The sequence below is a fragment of the Alexandromys fortis genome, unplaced genomic scaffold (assembly GCF_014885135.2).
Source record: "Alexandromys fortis isolate MF-2015 unplaced genomic scaffold, M_Fortis_MF-2015_v1.1 scaffold_8_9099976_23576923, whole genome shotgun sequence".
NCBI lineage: Eukaryota > Metazoa > Chordata > Mammalia > Rodentia > Cricetidae > Alexandromys > Alexandromys fortis.
In genome coordinates, this window is record NW_026067899.1 from 1,357,145 (window position 1) to 1,377,273 (window position 20,129).

At 45.8% G+C, this 20,129-nt stretch overlaps 1 protein-coding gene across 4 annotated transcripts in view; it reads right to left on the reverse strand.

Moving 5' to 3' along the window:
- Positions 1 to 20,129, reverse strand: part of Rapgef4 (Rap guanine nucleotide exchange factor 4) — a 259,303-nt gene that overhangs the window by 64,246 nt on the left and 174,928 nt on the right. For all 4 annotated transcript variants that reach the window (XM_050124129.1, XM_050124135.1, XM_050124145.1 and 1 more), the window contains 4 exons: positions 12,921 to 12,974; positions 12,508 to 12,614; positions 9,599 to 9,720; positions 7,788 to 7,971 (listed from right to left, as the gene is read on the reverse strand). In XM_050124129.1, the coding sequence (XP_049980086.1) occupies positions 7,788 to 7,971; positions 9,599 to 9,720; positions 12,508 to 12,614; positions 12,921 to 12,974 (467 nt within the window). The remainder of the gene's footprint in view (positions 1 to 7,787; positions 7,972 to 9,598; positions 9,721 to 12,507; positions 12,615 to 12,920; positions 12,975 to 20,129) is intronic.

Below are 20,129 nucleotides of genomic sequence, written 5' to 3' on the forward strand. Positions count from 1 at the left end.
AAGTTATAATTAGCCACGTAGAGTTTGTAGAATTATTTAATGCTTCAAAGGGATGAAAAATGTGAGGTCACCATGTAAAATACCCAGTGTTATTCAAATGTGAGTCACTACATCTTGTGTGTGGTGCTGAGGGAGTAAGGTGGCTCCTCCCAGTTGTGGTTTGTCTTCTTACTTAAGTTTTCCAGTACCTCTCCTAGACATCTGTAAAGACAAGACTATTAATAATTCCAAGTCAGGGACCAGTTTTAGCAATATGCATGAGAGCCAGGCATGGTTGTGAACCCTCTTAGTCCCAGCACTCCAGAGACAGAGGCCAGCAGGCATCTGTAAGTTTGAAGCCATCCTGCTTTACAAAGTGAAACTCTGCCTCAAAAAATAAATGCATGAAGCATATATAATTTTAAGAAAGCATTGTTTTATCTGAAATCTAAATTTACTTGTGCATCCTATATTTAATCTGGAAATATGAATAAGTCTCTTCATTTCTGTGGCATCAAGTTTTGACAATGTCACACCCACACAACCATGTGGACTCTGCTACTGACAACACTGAGCAGAACTCAGTGCACCAGATCCACGTAAGAGGCTCCTGAAGCCTATGAGGAAAGAATAATACCCATTATTATAATAACCCTTTATGGACAGAAGAATCATCAGGACCTCTCTCAAAGTAGAACACTCTCTCTACAGCAGACGGTACACTTGCATTCTATTCTACATGGTAATAATTTATTGAATGCGTTATGCTCGTATTTCAGATTTATAGAGGAATGATTTAATGAGATGAAGTAATCTTGTAATAACTACTTTAAAATCCAATTTCCATGATGTCGTTCTTCACCAATGCCCAAGACGTAACGATCTACAAAGCCATTCTGAGACCCTTTTAGGACCACGGCAGCACCAGAGTTAGACATCTGGATCAAATTCGTAGTCTACCATGGTCTGGATGACCACAGGAACAGCGTTTGCCTGAGCTCCTGGCTCCTAATCTAAGAGGTGAGGAGTACACGTATTAACTACCCCTCTGTTGGCTGAGAGAGCGGAATTAAAGAAGTATTTAGCCCTGTGCCTAGCACACAGGCACTTAACACGTGCTGCCCATCGCTGAGTGCAATTGCGTTTGCATTTCCGTTTACAAGCCCTTGGAAAGGAGGGAGAGGGTTAGCAGGCATTATTAAATCTTTGAGATTTGCACCCAAGAGATGCTGGCTGCGTGGTGGCAGATTTGTGAGAATAGAATCCTGGCTCTCGTGCTCCATATTACTGACAAGTTATTTAGCAGGCTCTTGGATTGCATGCATGTATTTCAAATGGTATCATTAAATTCTCCCAAAAACCATTCATTTTAATCTCATACAAACATCTAGCTGCTCTCAGTCTTGGCCCGTCTAGTCCATTCTCTATAGTCACTATAGTTGTCAGCTTCAGAGAAGTCAATACAGTGCATAACTGACCGTTCACATCGTCCGTTTATGCTCTCCCATGGTTCTCTAAAAGGACTGCAAATTCCTTCTAATGTCCAAAGATGGCATAACTGGCCTTCCTTCATCTGACTAGTTTAACTCTGCACCTGGTCCGGGAACTCCTTAAACATCCGGCAGCTCTTTATTTTCCGAGCAGGTTGCTGGCCCACCCCTATGCTTGTGCCCCTACCTGGCTGGAAGCTCCTTCTCTGTTCTGAGAGGAAGAGCACCAAAGCAATAGCCTTTACTGCTCCTAAGAAGCAGAGAATCAACCCACACAGGTACCCACCACAAAATGAATGCACCCAGGGACATTCAGAGGTCAGATAGTACATTTCATACCATAAAACCCCAGTCCTAAAGACCCTCATATCATTAATTGTAGAAGAAGAAAGAGGAGGAGGAGGAGGAAGAGAAGGAGAAAGAGGAGGAGGAGGAGGAGGAGGAGGAGGAGGAGAAAAAGAAGAAGAAGAAGAAGAAGAAGAAGAAGAAGAAGAAGAAGAAGAAGAAGAAGAAGAAGAAGAAGAAAGGCTTGAAAATCACCAGATAGCTAGCTCCCAAAATACTAATCACAATTTTATATCTGGGAGATAGGACTACAAGTTCTATGGATTCTTTTGAAACTCCTGGTAGTTTCCAGATTTTCTACAACAAAGAGATCAGCTTGAACAATAGGAAGTGATTAAAAACTTGAACTAATCTTACCAGGAACCCAAATGTGTAAGTGTTTAGCTATAGCACTGCTGCCCTAGACCAGTTCCAGTTCAGTTTCCAGTACCACATCAGGCAACCCACAGAGAATCCAGTATCTTCTTTGGCCTCTGCAGGTACCTGAACACACACACACACACACACACACACACACACACACACTTCAGTGCACTTTCTTGGGTATGCAGGCATGAACACAACATAGCACACTGCTGTTCTACAGAGATGTAATTCTAAACTCCAGAAATGACCCACTTAGTGGAATCACTTACGCAGGTCCACTCTCTAAGCTTTCAATAAGGTCACAGCGACCTTTGCAATGAGAAGAGAGGCTGTATACTGAGCACCGAAGGGTTCAATGTGGGAAGGGCCCACAGTGCATCCTGTTTCCCAGCTTCGGCTCCTGGGCTCAGGCTTCCTCTCTCCTCTTAGCACCGTGTGGGGATGAACGTTCCGATGGTGAACATTCTCCTGGAGAGTACATCCTCCCCAGAAGTGAAGACCACCAATGACTTTTAGCTGGAGAATCTGAGATCTACAGAGTAAAAGATACTTTCCTAAAATATCCTCCTATCCTCAGAAACAGTCTGGACAAAGAAAGATCCAGTTAAGACAAGTGGGGATGGAGAGATGGCTCAATGGTTAAGAGGGCTTCCTACTGTTCAAGAAGACCTCAGTTCGGTCCCAGTGCTCACAACAGGCAACCCACAGGGAATCCAATACCCTTTTCTGGCCTTTGTAGACACCTGACACACACACACACACCACCACCAATAATAATAATAATAATAATAATAATAATAATAATAATAATAATAAATATTTTAACAGACAAGTTTCCTAATTAAGAAAAAGCACACAGCCCCCTGCTGTCCCCGTAACAACTGTATAGCGCATCCCGTCGGCAGGGCTGTTGGGCATTAGAGCCACCAATTGGCACGGGTGGACAGCCCTTGCCTCTTCCCATTGCTCATTTGCTTTCTAGACTCAGATGCCTAAAACCTTTCACTGATCACATAAAATAAGCGAATTGCAGTTTATGAGTTTCAGGCCCATTTGGAAGACAGCAGAACATGCTAACATCTTTCGATATGGCGACCTAATTTTCCTATGCTGTCCTCCCCACCCCGGCTCTTTCCGGGTTCAGTGGATTTCTTTTTGGGGAAGTTTCAGAAGGGCATAACTCGAATGAGATTTGAGAAATACAATCTTCCTTTCTCTCCCACGGCAGGCCTCCGTGAGACCCCTGTAAAGAGTGGGACACAGTGTCTCTCTCTTCATGGAGGGAGCAGGAAGGCTTGACGGCAGGAGAATCCTGCGTCCGTGAAGCCTCTTTGTTTCCAGGTGGCTCCACCTTTTACAGCATGGTATCCACCTGGCCATCTCTGTATCTTTTGGCCCACGGCTTCCTACCCAAAGTGCCTGCTTCAGTTGTACCCAAATGCCCACATCCGCGAGGGAGCACTCTGCTGTATCTGTGTGCGCAGAGTAACCTCCTGCATTCAGGCTTATAAACAAAGCGAAGTCAAAACAATAAGCTCTGAGAGTTCATTTGTGTTTGATGGCCTGTCTCAACGCTACAACAACAGCACTGTCAGCTTGTCACCATTCTGCAGCATTTGCCCCCAAATGCCACGCAGGTCCACACCTGCGCAACCACGATGGGCATTGTGAGGCACTCTGTCTGCCACCACATAAAAAGCTAATTTCACATTCAGAATGTATGTTTTTTTTCCCTTTCAATACCAATAGCAACAAGAGTGTGCCAAAAAAAAAATTTCCTCTGAAGCTTTATTCTGTTTTTTAAACTGCGGAACATTCTTTCATAGTTTGACAGTTGAAATGCTGCAGTTAATGTAATAAACAGAGAATTTTTCTAAGTAGCCTGTCAAAACAAGTGACACTTTTTTTTTTAAGCTAGCGAGTCTCAGCCTCAGAACAATGGGAAGTACCTTTCAAAGCAACATCTTCATTATACAATCAAATTCTCAAAGTAATCTTCTCATCAAAGAATATTGTGTTATTTCTTTCCCGGTAATTACCAGAGTTCTGCAACCTCTCTGGCAGTGGTGACTATCACAAGTGCAGCTGTGCTGAGTTCAAAAACTGGGGGTCTTGGCCCCGCTGACATACAGCCAACACATGCCGTGGCTCCGCGTTTCTCAGTTACTCGGCGGTGTGGGCCATAAGGAGCCAATTGCCCCAGGACCCACAGAAGTGGCCTCAGTCTCCAAGAGCAAAGTGCTTTGTCGGTCCCTTCAAGAACAGACCGGGTACGGATGATTCTTGACCAAATTGGCTTCTTTTCTTTCCTCTTAAATAGAATCAAGTGAGATTACCAAAGATTACTAGAAAATTAAAAAAAAATAGCTAACCAATAAACAGGGGGGGGGGAGTGTGTGTATGTGTGTGCTTAGAACTTGAGTGTCTATCTCTCAGAATTAGATTCCTTATTTGTCACTTTCCCATCCTTAAGAGCTGTCATTCAAATAGGAAGAAAGTACATAAGCCTAAAGGAGCATTGCCGGTCCAATCCCAATGATTGTCAAATTAAGAAAAACAAAAAAAATGCTGGGAAGATGCGAAGAAAATCCCCAAGTCATTCGTCTTGGACTATCAGTGATTGCTTTTTTTTTTTTTTTTTTTTTTTGGAGACAGAATCCCTACATGTAATCCAAACTGGTCTGAAATTTGCTACATTGCCCAAGATAGCCACCAGCTCCAAATCTTCCTACCTAAGCCTCTCGAGTGCTCGGACCCAAGGCCTGTGCCACAACACCAAGTGCAAACCTGCTGTTCAATAGCCAGAGGATAACTACAGCCAAGTTTGGGCAATCAATGTTTCTTGAAGACTTGAGTATCTGGGGTTCATGCAATTCACTGGATTGTGGGCGAAAATGGGAACAGCACCATCTCTCCTTGGGGGCGCTGGGAAGTGAACTCTTAGCTTCACTTACACGTGCTAGACGGGTGGACCCTATTTCTCGGGATGACTCATGAAACCTAGGCCAGAAGTCTCGAGCATGCATCACATACTCAATAAATGTCTGTCCCATTTGACTCTGACTTGGGATTGCTTCTCTCATTGGCTTATAGACTCCTCAAAGGAGCAGTTACTCTTTCTACATTTTAATCCACTTGGTAAGCACTTGAAAAGAAGTCTTAGTGAATTCAACGGCAAGAAAGAGCTGAGGGAGGCATGGCAGGGGCTCTGACCCCACTCAGTCACTCAAAAATGTTTATTGATGGCTTCCTTGTTGGGGACTGTGGTGGTTTGAAAGAAAATGACCCTGACAGGGAGTGGCACCATTAGGATGTGTGGCTTTGTTGGAGTAAGTATGGCCTTGTTAGAGGGAGTGTCTAATTCTGAGGGGCAGGCTTTGAAGTCTCCTATGTTCAAGCTACACCCGGTGACACCATTCGTTTCCTGCTGCCTGTGGGTCAAGATATAGAAGGATCTCAGTTCCCTCTCCAGAACCATGTCTACCTGCATTCTGCTACATTCCACCACGATGATAATGGACTAAACCTCTGAACTATAAGACACCCCAATTAAATGTTTTCCTTTATAAGAGTTGTTGTGGTCATTGTATCTCTTCAGAGCAATAGAAACCTCATCTAAGACAGGTACATAGCCTGACTATTTCACACTCGTGAAACCCTCCCCACAGTATAGAATGCTAACATACACTCCCTTGTCCATTATAGGATGTCGTACAGCCCTGATTGCATCCTTGCTCATGGGTCTCGAGCTATCTTCTGCTCACACAAAGCTCCGGAAAGAAGGCACACCCTCATGTTCCTGCTTAACTCAACTCCACAGCATTCAGAACAAGTTAGGTGGTCAAGAAGTGCTGACGAACAAGGGGTTAATGAAGAAAACTGGCACTGTGAGATTGTCTTTCACAGACTCCCAGTGTCTGGCTGCTTCTCGGTGGGCCAGAAAGCAAATGTGCAGAGCAAATGTGGCAGGGATCCTTGACATTGGATGACTTTAGTATCCCTAGAGTCTTCACCACCGTCCAACGGATGCCAACAGCCTGTGTGTCCACTCGTGTTCTGACAACCCAAACATCCCCATGCATTTAGGGGATGCCTCAGTCGGACTCAGAACCTCAGAATGATGGCGGCTTGAATGAACGTGACAGCAAGGAAAACAGAAAAAAAAAAAAAGAGAGAGAGAGAGAGAGAGAGATGAAGCCAGGAGAGATGAAGAAGGACAGATGGTAAGTGAACTGGTCAGGAGGAAGGGAAACAGTCTTCCTGGAAAGAAAATGTGGTTTCTGAGGCCACTATTTATTTGATTTCCACAGCCCTGGGGAATTCTTGTGCCCTCGGCCATCCTCCCCATGATCCTGCAGGGCAAACAGAGCACAAATTGGCTGGGCAGCTTCCTTGGACCCCACTCCTGCTTAGGTCGGTGCAGCTCTGGCTTTTCTATTTGATATTTTGGATCCTTCTATTCAATTTCTGTTTGAAGAAAGGGGATTGAGGCTGAAAGAGCTGAAAACCATGGTTCTAGAGTTAAGGATGATAGTACCGGCTGGGATGAGGGAAAGGCCTTTGAAATGCTCTGTGTAGAAGATTAAGCCCCAAGAGAGAGTTTGGACAAAGGGGACACGGTGTGACAAAAATGACATGTGTTGAAAGGCCCATGCGGCCTGGAGTATGGGCCAGTGAAAGTGAAAGAGTCCTGGGGGAAGGAGATAAAGCTGCCCTCAGAGGCCATTGTGAACTGGTCCAAGGGGCAGTTGCTGGGGAAGTCCGTCTGAGGGGTAGCTCTCGCTTGGAAAGTGCCCAGCGGACATAGCAGATGTAAAATCGAATGTTCTTGCAGAGACCCGAGCATAAAGGAAGGTCGGCCGAGCTAGTGGTTCAGGGTTGGCATCCATAGCCGCCTGGCACTGGCTGTACGGTGGAGGGGGCTTCGTTTCCAGCAGGAAGCAGCAGCCTGTGTGTGGGGTTTCCCAATCTAGTGCCAAGCCACCTTGACTGCAAAGGTTTCCCTGAGAAGGACTGGGAGCGGCCATGCACTTTGCGGGCCATGGAGCAATAGCAGAATGCCTGGGGTCTAACAGGGGCTTCACACTTTTCTTCTTTGACCTAATTAAAAACCTTGTGGCCAGCTGTGGCAGACAAGGGGGCTTCCGGCTGCCTCACTGACTGAATGGTGGCCTTGAAGGAGTTTTACCAAAAGAAGGAATGAATGACTTAATGGATGAAAGAACGTAACATGGGCATGGGAGCTTCGCTTCTGGGGTCCTTGCCCTCTAGAACTATGAAGAATGGGGCTGCCTCGGTCTGGCATAGAAGCAGAACAGTTTCTGCTTGCCATTGGCAAAGGCCATTAGTATGGGCCTTCTGGTTTGATATTCGGAGCCACCTGCTAAAGATATATAGTTTAAACTCACATGAGTGGACAGGGGAGTTTGGGGAGTGGATCAAAATTTAAAATAAAACAGTGACAAACACCACTGTGGTATCACCCCCTTAGTCATCCCTCCTCTGACGTGAGGGATGGCCAGGACTTCTGCCACCAGCCTTGCTTCCCTCCCCGGATGTGCCTGCGGCAGCCTGGGACAGCCAGGTGAGCCGCGAGCTCCCACTTACGGTTTGCGCAGGATCATCCTCATGTGGGCATCGGGGCCCATCTGAGACAACAGCAGCATGGTGTCCTGGAGCTCCTCGTCACACTCCTTCTTCTCCTCCTCAGTAGGCAAAGGGGCATCCTCGTGCTCGTCATCCAGAAATCGATAAAATAAATATTTGTCTTGGAAATGGCGCTCCTGGTCCACTGTGGGAAACATTGAGGCCAGGGTCAGCTGGGGCTTGAAGCTATGAACCCCGGCTCGCTGGCAGGAGTACAGGGCCGGAGTCCTGCAGGACAGCCATGCAGCCGCTCAGTTGGGAGCCTGAGTCCTTCGAACTCCACCTCACTCAGGCGGGGCAGCTAGAAGTCCAGCCGTCCGTCTACAGTCATCTGAGCCACAGCCTCCTGGACCCACCCGATTCTGCCTCCCTGGGCCTCCTGTGGGCACCTGCCAGCTTTTTTAGAATGAGTATGCAATGCCTTGGTGGCATTTTCTACAGTGTGGGGCATGTGTCCCAAGCTGGTAAACTCTCTGTCAGAGCTTGCTTGCGGACTGGCTTTGGGAGTGAGGTCTTACAAGAGGCATTCCTTTGGGAGGTCAGAACTTAGGCTTTTATTGCTCTATGTCCCCGTTAAAAAAAGGGTTTACAAGAACACAAAGATCTGAACAAAGCCAAGAAGACCAAGCTTCCAGGCCATAGACTCCTCGAAGGAATTGGTGGTCATTTTCCAGTTTAGGTTTCCAGAAAGCCATTCCCTCCCTTTCTTTTGGCAAAGCTGGGGAACTCAGACCCAGGAACTCACACATCCTAACTAAGTGATCAACAAGATTTAGGTCTCTGTTAGAAAAGAAGGTGGGCTGGGCTAGAACCCCTCATCTAAATGTCTAGAAATCACTTAGTCCGTCTATAGCATGGACTGTCAAGATAAAAGACAAAGAACTGTGGTAGACGCTGGCAGATCTCCCAAATAGGGATGGTGGTGGTGGTGGTGGTGGTGGTGGCGGCGGCGGCGGCGGCGGCGGCAGCAACACGCAGGCGCTTATTGCAGCACAAGGTGTTTAGAACCCATCCCAGACCTGCAAAGTTGGAATCTGCTTTGAGCAAGAGCCCCAGGTGATTGGTACGCACACGCGCAATGGATGTCTGAGGAGACTCGAACAAAATTCTTTCTCCCACATTCCCAGGTGCTGGCGGATGAAACGGCTGATTTGAATATTTTCACGTTTAGAAAAGTGGGCTTAAGCAAGTGGTGTGAGCAGTTCAGCGGCGGTCACACCCCGGCCCTGAATAGCTCTTCTGTTCAGCGAGAGCTGCGGCAGTTACTAGAGACCGCAATTGCAGCGCACAGCTCTGATTTTAAACAACGGCCATCCGGCGGGGATACAAATCGGCTCCCCCAGACAGCGGCGCAGTGAAAAGGCAGCTTCTGAATTCATTACTGACTCTCGTGTCATCAACCCGGCCACACATTCCACTGCTCTTTCATCCTGCGCCTGCCTCAGGACCGCGGTGCAATGCTTGGAGTCTAATCACGCCATCAACGAACCATGAATGCAAACTAATAAACATAATTGGAGCTGATGCACTCTGGTTGCAATTTCATTTTCCTTTCCTTCGGTCTCGGAAGTTAGGAAGGTACAGTGGTGGAACGTGGCAATCAATAGCGTCCGCTTGCCGCATTTGTATCGCTAAATGAAGATGCTAAGCGTGGTGGTTCCTTAAGGAGATCATCATTCTCTCCTGCCCCCTTGGGAATGCAGCAGTAGCTTACCCAGGGCAATACACTTCGCATGACTTGAGAGCTTTCCAGAGCCTGGGGCCCATCTTACCATGGTTGAGGACGCCATCTTCCAGCAAGACCTGCCACATGCCAACAGCTTGAGTCCGGGAGTGAACGCAGGACGTTTGCTGTATCATCCAGTCTACCAGTTCAGTCCCGACACAGCATTGTCTAAAGGGGATGAGACACAGAGGATGGAAAAGTCACCCCTCTGCAGAGAGAGTGGGAGATAGCCTTCAAGAAGAGAAGCTTCCAAAAAGCATGGTACCATAAGCGGTATCAAGGCAAAGAAAGAGGTTCTTTTAGGGATATAGCCTTAGGCTCTTGCACCAACCATCTAAGCAGGGTCGTGTAAATAAAAGAACACTAGAAGACAGAGCATCAAGCTACTCAAAGGGCTGCTGGAGGGAAAACATTACCCTTCCTTCTAAGGACAGCTCAGGGTGAGGGCTGCTGGGAGGAAGAAACAATTAGCAATGCAAATCTTTCCGAAAAGGTTCTGTGTCATGAGCATTAACGTGTCCACAGAATCTGCCTTCTAACAACACCAGATGCTCCCTGTACAGCCATGTGTTAGTCCCAAAGCTGTCCCCTGGTGTAGGTAGACAGGCTATGGGTGTTAGTTAGGAGATACACAATTATACACTTATGTATTAGGAAACTCTGAGGGAAGTGTGAAAATAGAGCAGGTGTTACTTATGTGTGTGTATGAGGGGGAAAATGCAGTCCTAAAGTCCTAGGGACAGATCTCAAGGGACAGTGGAATAGGGCAGGGAAGCCCAGAGCAGATGGCAGCCTGCAGCTGGGCCTGATTCATTGGTAGCCTCCCTTGGCAGGCCAAGAATGGGACCGCCTCTGGGGATGAGCAGAGGCGGGGCCAAACCTGAAGAACTCTAGCATAAACTGAAGCAGATTCCTTGTCCCGGGCCACTTGGAAAAAAATCTTGAAGTGGTAGAGTTATCGAGTTTTCTACTTATTAACCATGTGACTTTGGCCATCCCTCTGGTTCTGTTTCCGTCTCTGTACGGTAAGGAAAGAACAAGTGATGGTCTTGCAGGCCTTCTCCAGTTCCAATATTCTAGAATCTCGGAACTCTATCAGCTCTTGGGATGCAGTGACCCTGACCCAGGGAGGACGGTTGGGAAGGCCAGCTCTACTCATCCGTCACAACTTCAAAGGGTGAAGAAGCACCTACATCTCCACTCTGAAGTAACCAAATACTTCTGAGCTAAACATACAAAACAAACATTTCTCTTATAATTTGGTAGATTATTAGTGGGAAAAGTTCTTATAAAAGTATAGAAAATTTTATTTGGCTTTTAATTCAATGATTGCTCTTTTTTAAAAAAGTGACAAAGCTGATTCAGAGCATTGAATTTCTAGGAGAGGCACAGGGACTTTGGAGCCAGAATGCACAACAGGGGCACATAGCAGAGTCCCTGGGTATCATTTCCGCTAAATGACACCTAATCAGAACTGACTGTCATCCACTCTAGCATAGTGATCACTGGGATGATACTGGATCTGGCAGGGCCTCAAGTCTCTGATAAGGAAGCAGACACACAATGGGATAAAGAGCGGGAGGGAGGAGACGGAGCTTGCAGGCACGGATCTGGGGCAAGAACTCAGACTGCTGCTGCAGAAGAAACCGTGCCCATGGCTTCCAGTGGAGCCCACGGGTCATCACCAACAGATCATCAACTTATGTCATAGGGTGTGGAGCAGACATAACACCTCCGTGTCAGGGATTTAAGTCTCCGCAGGATGGCATCAGGAAGAGATCAGTTTCTGACTTCCCGTTTCCAGGATGTGTCACCAAACATGACATATTTAATGGAATTTCCCCAACACGAGTCAATAGTTGGGTGAACATACTCACATTTTAACGGGAAAAAAAATAACTAAAACATTCAACGAAAAAGATCTTTTCAGCCATGTGAGCTTTTAAGGTCCACCTAAAGCAAAAGAGCCAAAGGGCTAACGGGGTTGAACTCTGGGGAGATGTAGCACACGTGTTTTAGTTTTGTTTGGCTTTGTTTTAAATCTTGACTTTCCTTAGAACTATACTGCATGAGCTACAGAGTCCAGGCAGATTAGCTTTGAGGGCTGCAGAACAAGACTGAGACTCTGGAAGAGGCGGTGAAAATGTGGCTCTGGGGAGCTGGCTCAGTGGGCATCTGCCCCACAAGTGTGAGGACCTGAGTTTGAATTGCCAGTGTAAAAAGCACATGCCTGTCACTCCGGTGCTGTGACAGGAAGAGACAGGGAATCTTGGGGGCTTTCTGGTTGCCAGCCCAGCTCCAGGTCTAGTGAGAGACCCTGCCTCGAAGGACAGAGACTGAGCAGGTCACCCAGTGTCCTCTGACAGCTTCAGCAAATGCACACCCTGCCCCCTGCCAAGTGAAGTAGCTTACTAAAATAAAACTTCACTAGAAAACAAACTCCATAAAAGATTATATATATTTTGTTCACTTCCATATACTTAGAGCTTGTAACACTATGACTTAAAAATTAAATTAAAAAAATTTAAAAAAATCACTAAATTTAGAGATCAACCATACTAGGTGTAAAACTTGCTTGTGTGCTCTCTGGACACAGGACTTAGTGAAGGGACACTATTTGCTCTCTTTGCCCGGGGTCAGTTTTGTCATCTGGGAAATGAACACATACCCAGATACGCCTTTCTGGAAGGGAGATGCGGTGGAGATAAACTTCATGATCCCATGCAGGAAGTGGCGTGGTGCCACCCTTGGCGTGTAAGAACTGTGTGAGTGCTAGCCGAACTTAGTAGGGCCACCAAAAGATGCTGGCAAAAAACACAGCCTGCACACATCAGCTTGCAGTGTTGGGGCTAAAACACGCGCAGGCTGGAACCCCGGGGTTTATAACAGGCTATTTGTCCCACTTTTATAAAACACGAACTGGAGGGGCCAAGCCGTGAGGATGAACAAACATACCTGTATGTCTTTAGGTGGTATTTTCTGTCTCTTATCATGTGGGGTGCTCGAGAGAGAATGGCAATTCGTAAGATTTTCCCAGCTCGGAGGATCTTCTCTGAAGGGACCTGGGTTTTAATCAGATGGGAGGAGAAGAGGGGAAAGGAGAGTTTACGGAAGGGAGTAGACCCGGTGAATTCTTAAACCGCTTTCTAATCAGAGTTCGGATAGAAAAACACAACTCACTCATACATATTTACATTGCTCACTCATGAGACATGTCACTGTTATGTCGAGAACTGAGACACGCTGCATATTTATTGGCTCTGGGAAGTGGCTCTGAGGGGCCTTGACTTGACACTCTGACACAGGAACCACAGTGGTACTTAAGAAGTGAGCTTGGATGGCTCATCAACCCACCTACGTCCCATTACCTTGGTAATGGTGTTAGCAGGACGGAGAGGAACGTGAGGTTCAATGAGAGGTGTCTGAAAAATAAAATGTTAAGGCAAAAGAAAATTAAACAAAAAATTCAGTAAAGAAAATTATGGGTTGGGGATAATAAGAAACACCAATTTTTATGAAACTAAAAATAGAATTTAGAGAGAGAGAGAGAGAGAGAGAGAGAGAGAGAGAGGCCTCCTAAAGAATTTGAATGCACAGGCATTCAAAGGGCAAAATTGGACCATTCAGTTTGCCAACATTTAAATATAAATTGTTTATAAAAAATGAAAAAAAAGAACCAAACAGGAATGATTTAATGTTCATAGGCTTAATGAGAAGGGAAAAGGCAGCTGGTTGAAGCATAACAAACACCAGAGCAGGGAGAAAGCAAACAAGGTAAACAGTCAGAGGTTACAGTGACCTGCCCTGGGCTGTGGATAAAGTATTGATTTGGGGTGGGAATGCTCCGTTCCCTGTTCTCTTGTGCAGTTAAGACTCTTTCTTGGCAGTGTTTTTTTTTGTTTGTTTGTTTGTTCATTGTTATTTTCACATGTAGCTTCCTGCACTCAAGCTCCCAGAACCCAAGGGAGGGAGGCAGCTGCTGTGCATCTCTTTCCTGAGAAAACTGCAGCCTTCAAGAGTCTATGCCAGTCAGATTAGCTCCAGGACCTAGCTGGCATTCTTCAGACGGAATACATTCTGTGGATGGATGTGTTGCATCTGAAACAATGGAGAAGTCCAGTTTCTATAAAATGGTAGCCCCCAGCCTTCATTATCTCACATGTCTAACAATGACCTTTCCAAATGTGTCATCAAAAGTGGTGGAAGAGTCATGGATACAATGTTAAAAGTGGTGGAAGAGTCATGGATACAATTTTAAAAGGTGGTGGAAGAGTCATGGATACAATGTTAAAAGTGGTGGAAGAGTCATGGATACAATTTTAAGAGGTGGTGGAAGAATAATGGATACAATGTTAAAAGGTGGTGGAAGAGTCACGGATACAGTGTTAAAAGGTGGTGAGTCATGGATACAATGTTAAAAGTGGTGGAAGAATCATGGATACAATGTTAAAAGGTGGTAGAAGAGTCATGGATACAATGTTAAAAGGTGGTGAGTCATGGATACAGTGTTAAAAGTAATGGAAGAATCATGGATACAATGTTAAAAGATGGTGGAAGAGTCATGGATACAATGTTGTTTGTGATACTTTTGAATAGCATGATTTGATTTGATCTGATTCCTTTGGCGTTTTAGTAGTCTGGGGTTCCTTACCTACATCCCCCAAAGATGCACACATCTTTATGTCCAGAACCTGCGCATATGGGGTTACATGGCAAAAGGATGCTGTGGGCGTGGTGATCACAATGTGGAGACCAGCCTGGTGTTTCTGAGGGTTGTGTTATCAGATGCAAGAAGGAAAGGCAAAGTCAGCACCCAACAGCGGAAAGAGGAGGAGTTGGCGACTCAGGGGCCTTGAAGCTGGAAAAGGCCAGGATCCAAAAGTGCAGAAGTCTCCCCAGGGGAACAGACAAAGGGAAAAAAAGAGCCCCTTTGAGTCTCTGAAAGCAGCATGATCTTGTTGAGCCTCCATTTTAACCCAGAGGCTCACACTAGAGGTCTGGATCACAGTGGGAAGGGCTCATTGATTTGATATCTCGGTGAGTGACAGTTTGTTATGGCGGCCCCCAAACACTGACATAAAGATTAACACACTGTATAGCAACACCTTCCTGCCTTTTGCGAATAGGAGTTAATTCAGCAAAAATACATTGGTGAGTTCATTTCTACTTCTCATTTAAAACACTCAACCACTGAAGGAGATGAAGGTCACTCTTAGTTTTAAGAAATGTTTTAAAACCTCAATGCGAAGATACACACATTAACATTATATTTGCCTTTTATCAATGGCAAATTTCAGGATGGTTGGTGCTTTTAGCATCATAAAAGAGTTAAAGGGGTAAATGAATACTGAACTTCAAAAACCAGCAGAGATGAGCCAGAGATTTGCTTCTAAGACTGTCTCCTTGAACTCACCCATTTCAACATTTTCTTCCTGTGACTGACATCCGGCAGACCCCACCCACTGAAATGCAGTGTGTCTGCAGCATGCCACTTAGAACAAGCATAGACCAAAGGATGTCAATGTGGTACAATTCAAAATAATGTGCCCTGCCGGCTCCTGTGTTCTTTACAGTAGACCTGCTGATGGGCAAGAGGCTGTGAGACCATGAAACTCCCATGCTTAACCCAGAACATAGGCCAGCCAGGGAAGCAGGGCTATCATCCATCAGGTCCCTGGAAACACACAGCTGAAGCTGGCTATGAACTTCCCAGTTATGAACTTCAGCTCCAGTGATGCTCCAATGATTCTGTCTGCGCTAAACACGGGTGGTTTCATACACCTGCGAGGCTTCCTGGTTACAGATCTAACTGTAAAAGCTGCTGGTTATTCCAGAAAATGATGCTAGGAGCCTGTCCCTTCTTCCCGTTCTAGAAGAAGAGGTCTAGAGCAGAGGGAGGCTGGGTTGTTTTCCGGACCCCGCCCCATGAAAAGCTGACATTTATCAGTTTGTCTCTGAGAAGCTGGCCAAGCTGGAGGTCAAGAGGAGGCCCAAACTGAGGACCACTGAAAATGTTTGCTCCTGGTGAGCTGAATGAAACTACTCAAAGATTAGAGATATTTTTAGTTGCTTCTTACTATATTATAACAAAAAACTAACAAGTGGTACCTAGTTTAGTTTATTTCAATGACTTTTTTTTATTCCTTGGAACCTTGAGAAGGAAGTATTACTAAAGCAGGGCAATGCATCAGGCTTCAAGCAGAACCCTCCCTTTGATCTGTGACTTCTAAAGGCACAGAATGCATACAAGGTTCGCTCAGCTGGACAATCCTGGCACCAGTTCCAGAGCCAGGAGGCTGTTTCATCTGTTGAAAAGCAAGGTTCTCAAAACCTTCTCCACGTCAGGCTTGGGGCGACACCATGAATGGGTGCTTTGAGAAGAGGATTTCCCTTTATTTAAATAAAGTCTGGGAGGGACACGCAGGGCAACATGGAAAGCAAGCTCTTCAGAGAAGGGACTCAGAAGGGCGTACTGCCATCACTCGGGAGGTCTGAGAAATGGCGCCTGGCTGTGAGTGGTGATATAGACAGACTTGAGACAGGCAGGCTGGGTCCCTGGGAAACCATCACTGGTGAAGGTCTGCTCAGGGTCCCCAACGTGGCCAGTGTGGCTACATTGCTTTTGGGTCTGTCTACTTATTTCCAGTTTGTTTGCCCTTGTTGTGCAAGTAAATTTCACCATGGCTGTGTTACAGAGAAATAAGGATAACAATTGTATTTTGTGAATAGTTAGGAGGATAGACATAACATGGTTATTATTATAAAGTAGTCAAGTAGAAAACCCTGCCCTAGAGAGACAGGGTTGCATGTGCCTACCACACTCCTTTATCCGTGCTAGCTCCTCATTTTACCATGACTTTCTTTTTCACTGAGAACACTAAGGCCAGCGGTGTGTACAGGCTTGCCTGAGCTCATATTGCTACTCTCTGGGATTGCTGGTAGTTCAATCTATTTATAGCTTACTCTAGCGTCTACACCATAGGATCAGGATCATAAGTTCAGTTACCACCACCTCCACTGCAGCATCTACCACCAACACCACCACAGCCTCCGTCACCAACCTTTTCTTCTAGAAGTGACTTGACTGTCATGTTGGAAGATTTTGTATGTTGTTTGATCAAAGTTCTTTGGAAAGTACAACATGCTAGCCATCCCTTCCAGGTCCAGGTATCAGATTTGGTCATATACATTTTCAACAATAAATCATCACTTTTACTATCTGAAATCATATCCATTGACAGTATGCAGCATGCTTAGTCAGAATTAACTTTTTTAAAAGCAACTTTATAAGAATAAAACATTTACACCGAGGAACTGATCTCTGGGGGATAAGATAAATGTGTCACAGAAAGGATGTCACAGAAGTCCACCCAGGAGAACAAAAAGACACTCAGAGATCTGATCAGGGACAGAACTCTGCTGGGGAAGAGTTCTACAGGCAGAGGGAGATGGGGAAGCCAGCCGGATCCACTCAGCCAAGCCCCAGGTTGGCAGAAGAAAGCCTTTGGAAAGAGTGCAGAGGAGGAAGGAAAAAGCCACCAGGCCTTGATCCAGGTACCGGAACTTGGAGGGCGTCAAGGAGCCCTTGAGGCATAGCAATGGTCAGTGATGCTACCAGTCTACCCACTGTCAAAAGGAAGGCAGGATTCTCCATGCCCATTCTCCCTTTGGACAGAAACTAGAGCTATGAAAGAACCATTTCATTATATCAATTATTTTATTATATAGACTAGATTAAACAGAAGAGAGAGAAACAGCAACATAGCAATATTAGCAAGAACCAAAGGAAGAAAACCAGCCTGAAGGTCGGGGAGCTAGGAAACATGCCTCCAGCGGCTTTTAAGAGCATTGGAAGGACAAAGAAGTGCCCTGAGGGGCCAGCCCTACAAGGTGGTCAAAGCAGCCACAGACTTGGGCAGAGCCTCACCGTGCAGTACCCCAGCCCTCTTGTTGGCCTATATCCTCCAGGCACATTTTCTGTGCCGAAGAGGAAGGCAGATGGGAAGCCAGTATGGCACAGGGGCTTCATTAATGATGCCTTAGTTTGTGTCCAAGAGCTGGCCTCTGCTTTGACCTGTAGCTAGAATGCACACAGCACAGGGAACTGGCCGGGCAAGGAATGGGCCTTCTCTGATTAAACTGCGTACATTTCAACACATTCTCGAGTTGATAGAAATTCCTGTGGGCACGAAGGAGTCCAAACCAGGCTGTGAACATGTGATCCTCAAAGGCAGGCAGGAAGGACAGATAAGGGCAGAAGCCTCTAGCATTTTCTTGGCTGTCTCCCCTGAAGGCTTCCCTCAGGATTAACCATAATTGGTTTTTGTTTGTCTCAGGCACGGGGTTTCTCTTTCAGCGGCTTTTTATTATGTTTCTATTACCAGTGAAAGGGGAAAATAGTGAGAGAAAAAAATATTCCTTTTGGCATCCGAGCCAATTCAGAAATACTAATCAGGTGATGAAAAATATGAATTTAGCTTCCATTACAAGGTGCACAATAACCCCCACGTGGATATAATGAGGTAGACGAGGCCTTGTAATAGGCCTCACGGAAAAGCATATTCAGGCCCCTTTGAAAACAGGGTGATTCTTTTTAGTCAAGTGTTTGCTCACAGAAGCCTTTGCAAGACACAACATCTTAAGCCAAGAGGAGACAAGAATAACAAGCCAGAATGGGGCCACGGAGCTCAGAGCAGGCGCTGGCAATCCGGGGCAATGAAAAGTCATGGCAGTCGCAGCCAACCGGATTCGGAGATTTAATGAAGGCCTATGGTGTGGGAAGCAACGGGAAAGGCTAAACTAGGGATGAGGACTGAGCGCGTGCCTGATTTAAATGAGCTCTTGAACTTTCTCTGGGGTCGCCAGTCCGCAAGTCCAGCTGAGGCCACAAATAAACGCTACAGTGCCGTGGCTTTCAAATCCCATCAGTTTTCTTAATTGCTGATGAGCAAAAGAAAAGAAAAGTGAATTTCTTAGTGAAAATGACACACTTCTCAGAGTTAATGTCCCTTATTTTGATAATGTGAAATAATGCAACCAAGCCTGTGAAATGTTTGCTTTCTTCTTACCACGCCCGCCATACCACCACCCTGGTCCTGGAAGAGATGAAATACAACTCAGGACTAAGACACATAGGCAGATTCCATGACTCAGAAATAACCAAACTTTTCCACTTCTGAAACCATGGGAACAGCATCTCTAGACTCCTCTGGCCTCTGCCTGTGAGGCCTTTCTTCCTCTGAGACTTTCTGGTTCAAAACTGGTCTACAGAGAAACACTTTGACGCAAGAAGCTTGGAAGGTTGAGCAAAATGAACATAACTTCTCCTGGGCACAGAGAGCTGAGGCCGCAGTCTACACTGACCGTCTGGGAGCTGCAGATACAGACAGGCACTCCCACCCGAGCCGAGGTCAGCTGACCTGTGGCAGAAGCAGCACAGGGGCAGGAGTCCTCGAACTTGGGTCCTGCTGAACTGCTGGAGGCCAAATGTGGACCAGTTTTCATGGGAAGGCTTGGTAGTGGGCAGCAGTCTCTGGTGGGCCCCGTAGTTTTGTGTTTTGTTTATTTCAACCCAAGTAGGCTCTCATGGTTGTGGCTCAGAAAAGGAGGAGCTGAGTGTATTTTGAACTACACTGAGGGCATTCTCCAAAGCAAAGGCCCGCTCTCCAGGAGGAGATTCCTTGGAGTCTGAGCCCACCTGGAGGAGGGGATTTAGCATCCACCATCCTGCATTAACTGAGTGGGAGAACAGAAGCTAAGAGGTAGTCATGGGAGCTCATGAAGTCTCACTCCTAGCTGAGAAGCTCTGGGCAACTGACTGGAGTGAGAGCAAGTTGTCTTCTGGAACAAAGCTCCAGAGACTGCCCATACCCTTCCAGTATATAGCCCTACCCCTGCACATCCTGATGGGACTAAATGGACTCGATGGGGAGAGAAACAAGGGAGGGAGTTGGGAAATAAAGAGAGTAGAGAGATGGAGGAGGAGTTAGGGGTGAGTAGGGGTGGATTTGATCAAAACACAATATATGCATCATAAAATTTGCAATAAAAATAATTTTAAAAAGGAGGGTTCCAGACTCTAGAATCTGGAAGTTTAAGAAAAGTATATGAAATAGAAACAAACAAACAAAAAACCAGTTGTAAAAGTCACAGACTGGGAGTTCATGTTATTGAGGCTGTGGAGTAAGGGGAACACTCATCCATTGCTGGGAGGACTGCAAATTTATACAGTTACTACGGAAAACAGTGTGACTGTTTCTCAGCAAGATAGGAATCAATCTTCATCAAGATCCAGTTATACCATACTTTAGGCATATACCTAAAATAAGTTTTATCCTACTACAGAGATACTTGTTCAACCATGTTCATTGGTGGTCTATGCATAATAGCCAGGAACTGGAAACCACCTAAATGCCCCTCAACAGATGAATGAATATAAAAAATGTAGTACACTTACATGATGTATATGTAACCATTAGAAAAATATGTAGCCATTAGGGAAAAAAATGAAATCATGAAATTCAACAGTAAATGAATGGAACTAGAAAAATTCATCCTGGATGAGGTAATCCAGATCC